The sequence below is a fragment of the Carettochelys insculpta genome, chromosome 6 (assembly GCF_033958435.1).
Source record: "Carettochelys insculpta isolate YL-2023 chromosome 6, ASM3395843v1, whole genome shotgun sequence".
In the NCBI taxonomy this organism is placed as follows: domain Eukaryota; kingdom Metazoa; phylum Chordata; order Testudines; family Carettochelyidae; genus Carettochelys; species Carettochelys insculpta.
Window position 1 is genome coordinate 60,393,885 of NC_134142.1, and position 11,927 is coordinate 60,405,811.

Sequence of the window (11,927 nt, forward strand, 5' to 3'; positions counted from 1 at the left end):
TGGGCCAGGAGTTTGAGTCCCCTGTTGTAAAAAGATGTGCCTGGGCTAACCTGAAGTTATGCGCTTCATGCTGGAATTGCTGGGTGAGAATCTCTGGCCTGAGTTATTCCAAACATCCAATTTAAAAGACCCTAATGAGTCACAGAATCACAGAATCATAGGGCTGGAAGGGACCTCAGGAGGTCTAGTCCAGCCCCCTGCTTCAAGCAGGATCAACCCCTACTAAGTCATCCCAGCCAGGACCTTGTCCATCCGGGACTTAAAAACCTCAAGGGATGGAGAATCTTCTTCCCTTCTTCCCTTAAATCTGCTAATTGACTTTGTGACTTTCCATTAAAAGCTCCTTTTCTAGGGGATCATTCCAGTTCCTCTGGCCTGAAATCAGACATTCGTGACCAAAAAGTGCCTATTCCATTTTTGTACAATGTGAAAGTAAATCTGTGTGGGACAGAAAAGGATGGATTTATTAGGAGGCTTAAAAACAGACCTAAGAAGGGGACTATGCTCCTTCTGGGCAACGTGTCCACTTTTTTAAAGTGCAACTTGTGAACCAGTATGTTTTCAAACCCAGTATGTCTGTTGCTTTATTTGTTTTTTCATGAAGGAGGGAGTACGTTTTTAAACCGAAAGAGCGGAGAGATGCCATTTTTTAATCCAGCCCAAAGTGAGTGATGTGATGTTGTAACCAGTTTGGTACCTTGTGATCTTTGGCCATGAATGAAACCTGAGGCTACGTAGCTGCGTTTTAGTGCACAGCCACTAATAAGTCAGGCGAGGGAGGAACTAAGTCACGTTCCTCTGCCGACACCTGTCTTGCTATACAAAAATTGCTTTAACTGGAGAGGCGGCCACTGGACTGTGGAGGTGAAATTGGCTTGCCAGGGATGGCTCAAAGACACTCGATTTAAGGAAGGAAACCAGAACGTTCACACACCTGTAAGGTTAGGGGCTTGTTAGTTTTTCATTGCTTGTCTCGTTGTTGAACACGTTCCCATTCTCTGACCCTGCTCCAGAGGGTATAGCCTGTCCTCTGCCCATCCTCCTTCCCTGGGGCTCCAGGTGAAACAAACCTTGCAGCCTATTGCTGGCTGTGGCTTCCAGGCATTTACATAAGGGTTCCCTGTGTTACTCCAGAGCCTCTTCACTTCTGATTACGACACCTGAGACTCATTAAATTAGCTCCAGTTCAGTTGACCCCAGGCCCAGTGTCTGCACTTGTCAGCCCCTCCCTAGCTGCTTCAGATGCACACTTTCAAGATTCAGGCTGGGAAGAAGAGGCAACTGCCATTCCTCCATCACTTGAGAGAGCTCTCTCTCGATGCGGAAGAGTCAGAGGCAAAAAAGGAACAATTTATTTACTCTGAGACTGATCACTGCAGTAATGCAGAGGCTAGTGGGAGAGGTTGGCTAAGTATCGTTCATACTCCAGCCATACCGTGTATTTCTGCAAATTAATTGGAAAAGGTTTCTGGGGCAGGAAAGAGAAACCCAAGACTGTTCGCAGGACATTGGAGGTGGAGAAGGAAGACAGCTCCTCCTTTCTGCCTAGATTGCTACACAGTGTGGGGGGCTGCAAGACAGTCCATTCTTTGCCATGCAGTTCCAGAGCTGTGACGTCTGGGTGGATAGGATGGAAAGTCCTGTCTTTACTTTGGATTTCTTTGTGTTTTAGGCCTTTTGTAGTATCTTCCCCTGGCAGACATTACAGGACGTTTTCCCCACTAAGCGATCTTCTTGCTGTGGCTGGTATTGGAGGAATGTTTTTTGGAAAAGCTGCATTCGTACTGCTCAGTCTAGCATTCTGAAAGGTCACCTGGTTGGAAGCACTTACCACAGTATAAGTCACAGACTCTCACTTAACATTTGAAATGAGTGATTTGGTTATGAGCAGTGTCATTGAGCTGCCTGCTGGTGACAGCCGTGGGACTTGTAACACTAGCAATGTATGCAGAGACCTGACAATATAAAGTAGGCTGGCTGTGAGTTTGTGGCAATACCCCTTTCTCTTACTTAAGCAGCTCGCATAGGTCTGCCTTGCTCTCCGAGTGCACCTGTCCAGTTGAGTGACTGTCTCCCTTGTGTATCCTTTTGCAGAATGAGATCTTTGCATCCCGACACCAGGATGAAAACAGTGTTGCCTGCATTGAAGAAAAGTGCTACGTTCTGACCTTTGCAGAGTACTGCAGGTAGGTGGTGCTCTTAACTTGCTGTTGCCTTTGCAACTTATCTCTGTATGCCAGTTCTGTTCAATATTTCTATTAGCTGACCTGATTCCGCAAGTCTGCATGTGCTTTGTAGCCTACCTCTTCTAGTTAAACTGTACAGCAGTACATTTAGTGAATGGGGTGATCTGCTGATTGAGGAATGTTTGTCCTGTGCTAGGCTCCTTTGAATATCTCTTTGCTTTGTGCTTCATAAACACTTCAGGAGGTTGATAAGTGTTTGCACGCGCAGGGCCTTTCTACCACAGAATATGCTTGTCAGTAGACACAGGAAAACACAATAACATTTCAGTCACGAGACTGGAGGGTGATAGGAAAACGTAGCGAACCTATACAAGCATTGTATACTTCTTCCCGTGCTCATGTGTGTTCCTCCTTCAACTAAAATGCAAAGCCTAATGTGTTTGCTGTCCTTATCACACTTTATAGGCATGTCTCTAGTATTAAGTGTTTTTGGGTAACTACGGCTCCCAATACAGCCAACTGGCTGTAGAGTTTTTAAAAGCAGGAAAAATGGATCGGTCTTAGTGACTTGAGGACTTAGGAGTATCTGTATTTTGTAACAGATTTCATCATTTATAGTGGCAGTGGCAAAATTGACATTACCTTTAAAGTCCAGACCTTAGGTTATTAAAATGGAAACCCTATTTTATGTGCTTTTACTCTGTGCTGTTGGTTGCCTTGTATGCTTTGCTTATCTTGGGCAGTAAAACTGGCTCAGCCAGTTTCACACTGACCCTTATGCTGTGTTGCAGTGATTCATTGGGTTTCTTGTAAAAATGGTCATTCTCTAAAGCAGTTATTTTTAATTAAATTTATACTAAATTTTACAAAAATTCTTCTGCACAGCATGTGCATCCTGGTTCTGAACGACCTGCTGTTTTTTAAATAACTCACCCCCACAGAAGCAGGTGCGTGAAGACTTTAATGACGGAATAATATGGTATTGGGCTTTTTCACTGGTTCAGAACTTCTGAACAGGAGTTCCATAGCCCTGTGGCGTGGCTTGACATAGACAGGTGGATGTTACATTAAAGCAACTAGAGCACCTATTCATGGAATAGATCCATTCTGAGTAATTCAGATATTAAAATAATTTTGTAAGAACCACTTTCTGTCATTTTCCTTTTGGCATAACTAAACTTCCTTGAACATGTGTTAAAGTGAGCCATCGCATGAAAATGCAGAAGAGAAAAGCTTGATTACACAATGAGCCCCTGCAAAAGGGGAAGTAGGATGTTCTTACAAGGACCTGGTATGTCCAGGTAAAAACTACCAGGAAAATAGAATATGTTTGTTCCTACTCTTAATTCCTCTGAACCTATGAAGTTTCATAAGCTATGACATGAAGCTGCTGTGATTGGAATACAGCCTTTCCTGATACATTATTGTATGCTGAGGGGTTACCCATTGCAGTACGAATGAGCTGTTCCTGACTCACTGGCCAAATGTTGATATATTTTTACTGCACTGTTTGGAGCCAACTTTATAAATTTTGTACTAATTGGAACTGTTGGCTGCATTCCTTAGAAATGTGCATCTCTCTACACTCCACATAATTTGCTCATTTTTGACCTGTGCTGGATTAGTTTGAATGCTCCCAGAGTCTAAAGATGTCAGCACAGCCAGTGGGAAGGTGTATTCACAGACTCGTCAGCAAAGCTGAATTCGCTGGCTGCAGTGAAGCTCCTATATGGACTCTTGGCGTGATAACCACTGTTGCACAATGTCTGTTTGAAACCACTTGAAGAACTGATAAGGTAGCATGATCTGGGGTTTCCATTTCATTGAAATCTTAGAGATATCCTCCCCCTCCCCCAAGTGCCTCTATTCAGGTCAGAGTTCAACTAGCAAGGTTAGTAAACAGATGGCCAAAATTATGTATGCCTCCTACATGGTGATTGCTTCTCAGTGCTACCACAGTTGCTGCAAAGTAAATGCTCGAAACTCGAGCTAGTGAGGAAGGAGCTTTTACCTGTGAGTGGAGCATTTTGCAGCTTCATTGGCAGCTCTGTCTCTGGGATATGTATTGAGCACAATGATAAAGAGTTCCCCCCATGAATCTTGTTCAGTAACAATCTGATCACCAAAGCCCGTGTTTAATCAGCAGTCAAGAGCAGTTTGGTTTTAATCGTCAAATGATTTCAAATCAAGGAGCCTTCTTCCTGCTAGCCAACCTTAGCATGGAGATTCCAGCTTCTGACCTTTAGCCTGCATTACTGTTACATGCACGCTTGTGCCCTTCAACCACTCCAGCTCTGCAGCTATTGCAGAACAAGCTTGGCGACTTGTTTCACACCCGCATTTCATAGGTTGCTCACTTGCTGAGTAGGCAACTCATGTGTGTCTCGTTTACGGCTCTGGGTGTGGGGTGACCATCCATCCCATTTTCCCCGGGGCAGTTCCTTATTTAAGCTGTCTCACAGGCATCCTGACTTTTTTAAGAAACTGGGGAAGTTGTCCCATATTTTGTAGGGCTCCTCTTCGCTAGCACTTGGTGTCTCGGAGCTGCAGCTCCCATTGCCACAGAGCTCCTCCAAGGGGCAGCTGCTCTGTTCCCAGATGCCCTGCGTCTTGGGGCAGCTGCTGCAGGGCAGCTCCTTCATGGGCAGCTGCCCCGCTCCCCCGCACCCCACGGCAGCAGCCCCCACTGCCGGCGAGGTCTGCCATGGGGCACCTGCCTCATTCCCTGGTATCCCACACCTGTGGAGGAGACAGCTTCCATTTCCAGGGAGCCCTCCAAGGGGCGGCTGCTTCATTCCCCAGCATCCTGCACTTCAGGGAGGTAGCTCCTGCTATGTGGAAACTCCTCCCTGGGTCAGCAGCCCCATTCCCCAGGACAGCAGCCCCTGCTGCAATCCCTATCCTCCACTTCCCCTCATGAGGGGCTACAATAGCCCCCATCACCGAGGAGCCCTGACATGGAACAGCAGCTCCCCATCCCTGGAGGCCAGTGTCCCTTATTTGCCATAGAGCAATGTGGTCACCCTATCCAAGTGAGAGGCTTGTTCTGTCCTACAGAGCCACCTAACCTCAGGAAAATTCTCGCTAGCAATCACAGGCCATAGCACAGTAATACAAATCTTGGAATTTTTCCTCACAACAAACCCTGTTGCCAACTTCGTCTACACATTTATTCTGGAGACACCATCACTGGGCCTAACCATGTCATTTAGAGGATTAGGACCTCATTTACCTGTACCTCAACCAATGTTCTATATGCCATCATGCACCAGCAGTGCCACTCTGCTGTGTATATTTGGACAAACAACAATCACCTTGCCAAAGAAGGAATGGACACAAAGCAGACATGAGGAATCTGAATACACATAAATCAGTTGAGTGGGCCATACTTTTAAAGACCTGAGAATATACCTGTTAAAATAGCGAGACTTTAACATCAGATTAGCAAGGGCAACATCTGAACTGGAACAGTAACAGAGCAGTAGCCATATTAGTCTGTATCTTAGCAAAACAAGCAAGCAGTCATGTAGCACTTCAAAGATTAACAAAATAATTTATTAGGTGATGAGCTTTCATGGGGCAAAAGAAGTGGGTGTGTCTACGAAACCTCCTCACCTAATAAATTATTTTGTTAGTCTTTAAAGAGCTACATCACTGCATTATTGTTTTATCTGGAGTGGAGCTCATGCTCAAATTCAATACTTGGCTCCGTGGCTTCAGTAGAGATAGGAATTACCTTATGCCTTACAAAGACAGCTTCCCATTTTTGATATTTGTAGTGATCTCAGGCAAGCCACTGAATAGTTGCTTGCAGGAAGTAATTTTCTGTCCTCTGTACCTGATTTGTCAGTTTTCATTTCAATTTTTTTGGTTTGTATCTCTCTGTTATAGAATTGTCATGTCAATTCACTCTCAGCACCATTTCCAGTACAGCACTATCTCCGGATCTGAAGAAGTGGGTCTGTCCCACAAAAGCTCATCACCCAATAAACTTTTTTGTTAGTTTATAAGGTGGTACATGGCTACTTTTTTGTTTTGTTGGGATACAGACTAACGTGGCTACCTATCTGTTACTCTCTTTTATGGGTAGTCTTACAGCTTTATGTAAGAGGGCTCTCTGCTTTTGTCCTGCTGCTACTACAGTTGAGATCAATGTGATGGTTACAGCTGTTAGCAATAAATAAACTCTAGAAATGACTGGTGGGAGGACCTTCTCTGCAGGGCCTGGAATGCTCTCCCTCTCAACACTGCCCACTGCATGCTTGTCTCATCCTGTTGGGCAAGGCTCAGGGTTCTTTATTTTACTTGGTATTTGGACAGCATGCTTTGTTCTGCTTCCGATCACAGCTCTAGGTGAGCATGTTCTTTCCATTTGAGCTAAAATGTTTGTTTTTAAGATGCCCAGTAGCCTTTTGCCATTTTTATAAATTAAAACACTTTGGTGTTATCAGATGAGTTGTCTGGCAAATAATTTTATACATGGGTTTTTTTTGCGAACACCCACAGTCAGCGATTTAAAGGACTATAATCCAATGGACATATGCCTCCTTCTGGACCAGGTTCATAAATGACCTGTATTGTTGCTGAGTATCCAACTTTCGAGTGCATTAATTTAAGTTTTCTGGTCATCATACAGCACCAGTAAATGGCATTGTTGACTCAGCGAGTGAAGTGTTCTGTTACCTGACAGAGTTGTTTGAGTTGTTGTCTTTTTTTTTTTTTTTTTTTTTTTGCAGCGCTAATAGAGAGAAATAACGCAAAAGTGCATAAACAATGCAGATCAACTGTTCTTATCCTCCTTACTGTAAAACTACACACTCTGCCAGCCAGGAGATGTAAACAGTGGGCTACTTGATAAAGCTCAGAGTAGTTGTAACTTGTAAATCAACCTCAAGAACTCTTCCTGGAGAAAGGATAGTTCTGTTTCAGAAACCATAGTTTTATCCTCCACACTCCTGCAGTAGGCTGGCCTGAATTTACTGTAATGGGTGAAAACTCTTCAGGTGCAGATAATGATTATAGTCTCTTCCAGCAAGAGGTCATGGCAGGAATAGTGAAGGCTTCAGCAGTGAAGGCGCTAAATGGTGATTGCCTGTAACTTTTTGATTTTAATTACATTGCAGATTTTGTGCCTTGGCAAAGCGTCGTGTCGAGGGGATCCCAGGCAGGAAAACAATGACAGTTCCTCCATCAGAAGAGTATTCCACACCTCCACATCGCAAGGTGCCAGAGGACACTGATCCTGAGCTGGTTTTCCTCTGCCGCCATGTCTATGATTTCCGACACGGGCGCATCTTGAAGAATCCGCAGTAAAAAAAAAAAAACAAAAACCTCTTCAGTTCATCTGTGGCAACAAGAAGTGGCATCAAAGAGCCAATGGCAGGTTGACCGTCTGGGACATCCATGCATGCTCAGCAACTTTTCTAGTACTGCATCCAGGCCAGAAGGGACATCCACGCACTCTGCCCTCAAAGACTGAAAAGATTTCTGCATTCAGGAACAGATCCCTGTCAAGGAAGGCATCAGTTCAAAGCACAGCACTTCATTAAAAAGCATAAATTAATTAAAATATATACCTATAAAATATATGTATATAGATATAGGTACTTGCATATGTAAATCTATATCTATATATGTATATAGAGATGTACCTTTTGAGAGGGGTTTTGCAGGAGAGAAAAGCCAGTATACTAAATCCAAAGCCATCATTGATGCAGGAGGACAGCATATGCAGGAGGAATGCTGTGGGGCAGGTATGAGTCAAGCTGTGACAGGTCTATGGTTTTCATGTCATGATGTGACGAGAGAGGATAAAGCCCAGTTCCTTTGTCTGGAGGGGGATAGCCTTCCTGGCTCAGCAGAAAAGGCAGGGTGTGGGGGTGCTTGATGTCACTGCTACTTCAAAATCCAGCAGGAGTTCTTGAAGTTGTGCCAGATGCAGAGCTGCCATCTGCCCTACTGAACGGGTTTTGCTGTGTAAAGGGCGAGGGACCCCTTTTCCATGTACAATTTTTCTGCAGTCTACCAACTACCCAAATTGGGGCTGTTAGGCAGGCCAATAATTCTGTTCCACCTCCAAGGCAGGAAATTGGATGAGGGATAGTAGGCCTTACCTCACGCCACTATGGAGAAGCTGTGTGTCTGTCAGAGGGCTTTGGCCAACAAGGCACACCCCCAAGAGATATAGACTGTCGTAAGCTACAGAGCGCACAAGGTTTGCGCTGTAGATGAAAGCCATGCTTTTCTTCTCTCCAGGATACTCATCTCCTTGCCCTGCTGGACATTAGAGGCTTTCCCTAGCAGTGTAAATGGTTTAGTCTCTCCCTTCCAAATTCGTTTTTCTTTGTGGTAGTTTATTCTAGTCCCTGTAGAACCTAGATGTGCCCATTCCATAATAGGTGAGTAAGCTAGAGATGGGAAGACATGAAGACTATTTCTTCAGGCTGTTGCAGCCTAAAGATGACACCTGGCCTCACTGTTTTGGTCTTGGGCATGGTCATACCGCTGAGAATGTGAGCAGTGCTTTGTCTTGGCACTGCCTTCTGCCCTTCACCCTTACCACTTACGCTGACATTTTGAACATGCTTGCCATGGTGGCTTTGTGGCTTCTGAAAGGAATTGACCAATGAGAGGTGTGCGTTATTGAAAAATGCTACCTGATTCCTACAGATACTTTTGCCTCTTGCCTTATGTGTATAGATCCTAGAGATACCTTAGTTTATCTTAACACAAACTATTGAAGTTATTTCTAAAGAAAACCAAAGGACAGCATAACAGAGTCCATTGAATCAGTCACACAAAGCTGGGAATCCATTTGTAGATTGCACTAATTTAAAGAATGAGAATCAACACTGTATCAGTCCATGTACCTGCTGACTGCTGGAGTTACTCATTTAAACTAGGGACCTGCATTTTCAGTTTTGGGGGCGCCTGAACTAGTGTTAAACAATAGAAGTGTTCATACTGCTTTAATGTTGTTGTCCTTTAAGTGGAAGTAGCACTACCTGTACTCACCGTGGGCACTGACAGAGCTGGAATCAAGGGAATTTCTCTCTTGTTCTGATTGCTGAGGCTACGCCTCCCTGACCTGGAGAAATTATCCCTCCTACATTAAATTCCGTTACGTGGAAAATTGTGCAGCCTGTGTTTCTGTTAACACAGGAGTTATCCATAGATTTGCTCTACATGCCAAAGAGGGGAATGTTTATCGAAGGACCAGAGAACCTTGAAAGAAGATGAGAAGGTCTGAAGCCCATGAGGGCCAAACCTGGAAGTGTGACACATGTTCACCTGATCTCAATGGACAGTCCCTGCTCAGTATTCCAGAGGATGATGAAATATTCCAAAGTCCCCACCAGTGCGCCCCATGGGAGAACTCCCAAGTCTTCACGTTCGAGAGATTTAACCTAGGCACCTGAGCACACATAATTTATGCATCCCACTTATACCTCAAGGTACGGCTGGTGTCAAGTAATTGTCTGCATTTTCCTTAACAGTTATTTGGAGTAAGGCGGTCAGCCATTGGCACCATAGAGCACACTTCTGTACAGGAGCAGGGTCAGGAGTAAGCTCAGGCTTCTCACTTGGCCAAGTGAGAGCACCATGGTAGGGATGCTCGCCGATTCTCCATAGGAGGAGGGTACAGCTGTTGCTCCCATGTAAACAATGATGTGGTTGTAGAGCAATATTGTAGTTTCTGTAGCTGCTGCCTGCCCTTCTGGTCCCCTTCCAGTCCCAGGGGGAGAGGGGTGCACAAGGAGAATGTAGCAGTTGGGCCAGTACAGAAGAAACAGCCTGGACTGGTGATATGGGAAAGTCTTAGGAACCCCTGTATGTCTTAAGCTGATATGTCTTAAGTCGGGTTTGGGATGCTAAGAACAGCCATCCTGAGTAGGATCAGTGGGGTCTGGGACAGTCCATGCTAAAATGTTTGGGGAGCCTCTTCTGCAACAGGAGTAGCTTTAGTTACTGGTGTTGTGACAGGGTTTCCCAAGCCCTCCTGCTCGTTCAGATCTGCATACTACTGCAAAGTCAGTAAAGTGTTTACTACCCAGCTGCAGAAATGGCAGTAACTCACTGAACGTTTTACTTCTCCTGGTTCCCCTTTCACCTCTGTCCTTTCTCCTTTCCACGGGGGGGGGTGGGGGGAGCAATCAGACTTGCCCAAAGGGAAGGGGGAATATTGTATTTATCCAGGTTCTGGGGTGTGCTGTCAGACGCTCTGGAGAGGAGAAATCCTGTCTCTTCTGATGTTACATCAGAATCTGCATCAGGCCAAGAACATTGTTCAAGACACATTTGGTTGCTTATGCTGTTGTGGAAACAGCATGTAAATGAATCAAATTGTCTTATCCACAAGGTGACTATTTCATGCTTTTTTAATCTATTAGATATGGAAATATTTTTTGAAACTGAAAATGCAGTCGGTAGAATTTAAATTGAAACGTAATACATGTAAAATATATTTTAGTTGAGAATTTTGTAAAATGCACTTTTTTGTGTCTCTTCCCTGGTTTCCCAGATCTGTATTTCAGTGTTTACAGATGGAATGAGAACATTCCCTATACCCTCCTTCTGTGAGAAAAATATATTAGAAGTAATTCTTAAAAAATAAATTTGAAAAATTGTATTGATTTAGAAAACAAATGTCCAAGTGTTGTGCAGTTTTTATTTTTCACTGTCACTCAGAATCCCGTAAAGTTTGTAGCACGGGCCAGTTTTCAGGCAGGGTGACACAACTTAAGAGGCGAACTGAACCAGAAATGAGTAAGGGTGTGTCGGTTATGAGCAGATGTTAATGATTGACCTTGTTTCATGGGATTGATGGGAAACTTGCAGTTGTGAGGAAAGGGGGCACTCATGGCTCTCTGGATATTTGTTTGGTTGTAGAATGAGCTGACAAAGGGATAGAGACGGCAGTTAGGAATCTTCAGTTGTGTCAAGAGTGGCACCTGGGGAGGAAGATGCTGAGTGAGCCCCATTGTTTTTTCTCAGTCTGGTTTTTGGTGGTCTCCATCCCAGGAGGATCTGGGAGAGAGGATGTATTCCTCTCCAATGAGTTAAAAAGGAAAAAGAAAACATCTTAGTGGTAAAAGCCCTCATCATCCAAGAGCTGGGCCTCCAGAACACGTAACGGAAACATTCTTTGGAACAGACATATTCAGCAAAGCCTTCAGAGGGACGACGACTTATCACCTCAGAGAAGTGGAAGGGGATTTTCTTCGACATCATCAAAGATCAGTAAATGTCTTTAACTGTACTGTTAGAGTGAGACCTTGTTGTTCTGGGCTCTGTACGTGCACATAGTGAGAAACCACCCTTGTCTCAAAGAGCTCTCAGTTAAAAGTAGGCGGGAAGAAGAAAGGGTGGAGAGTGGTGACCTGACTTGCCTATTCTCACTCAGCAGGTCAGGGGCAAGGCTGGGAACAAAAGCCAGGTTCTCTGGTTGCCAGGCTGGTGCTCCACCTATTGGACTCACTTTCTTTGTTCGTTGTTCTCTGGACAAATCTAAATGTATTAAAACTGTGCTTGTTTATATTTTATTCAAATTAAATGTTTTTTCTTTGAGACTGTTCGGCAGGTTGGCTGTGGGCTTTGGATCCACTGGCTAGTAAGTTTGTCCACTGCAGCGGGTTGGACAAAGCTTGGAGGTGGAAGTGGCTGCCGAAATTGATCTGTAAGGCGGCTATCGGGATGGGTAAACTTAACGTTGGAGTTTGTGTGGGTCTGCATCATCTGGCA

General features: G+C 44.5%; 1 protein-coding gene across 4 annotated transcripts in view; it reads left to right on the top strand.

The window, feature by feature from the left end:
• BAHD1 (bromo adjacent homology domain containing 1) overlaps positions 1-11,727 on the top strand; it is a 77,890-nt gene extending 66,163 nt beyond the window's left edge. For all 4 annotated transcript variants that reach the window (XM_074996981.1, XM_074996980.1, XM_074996983.1 and 1 more), the window contains 2 exons: positions 2,095-2,186; positions 7,310-11,727. In XM_074996981.1, the coding sequence (XP_074853082.1) occupies positions 2,095-2,186; positions 7,310-7,499 (282 nt within the window). In that variant the 3' untranslated portion in view covers positions 7,500-11,727. The remainder of the gene's footprint in view (positions 1-2,094; positions 2,187-7,309) is intronic.
• The last annotated feature ends 200 nt before the right edge of the window (positions 11,728-11,927 follow it).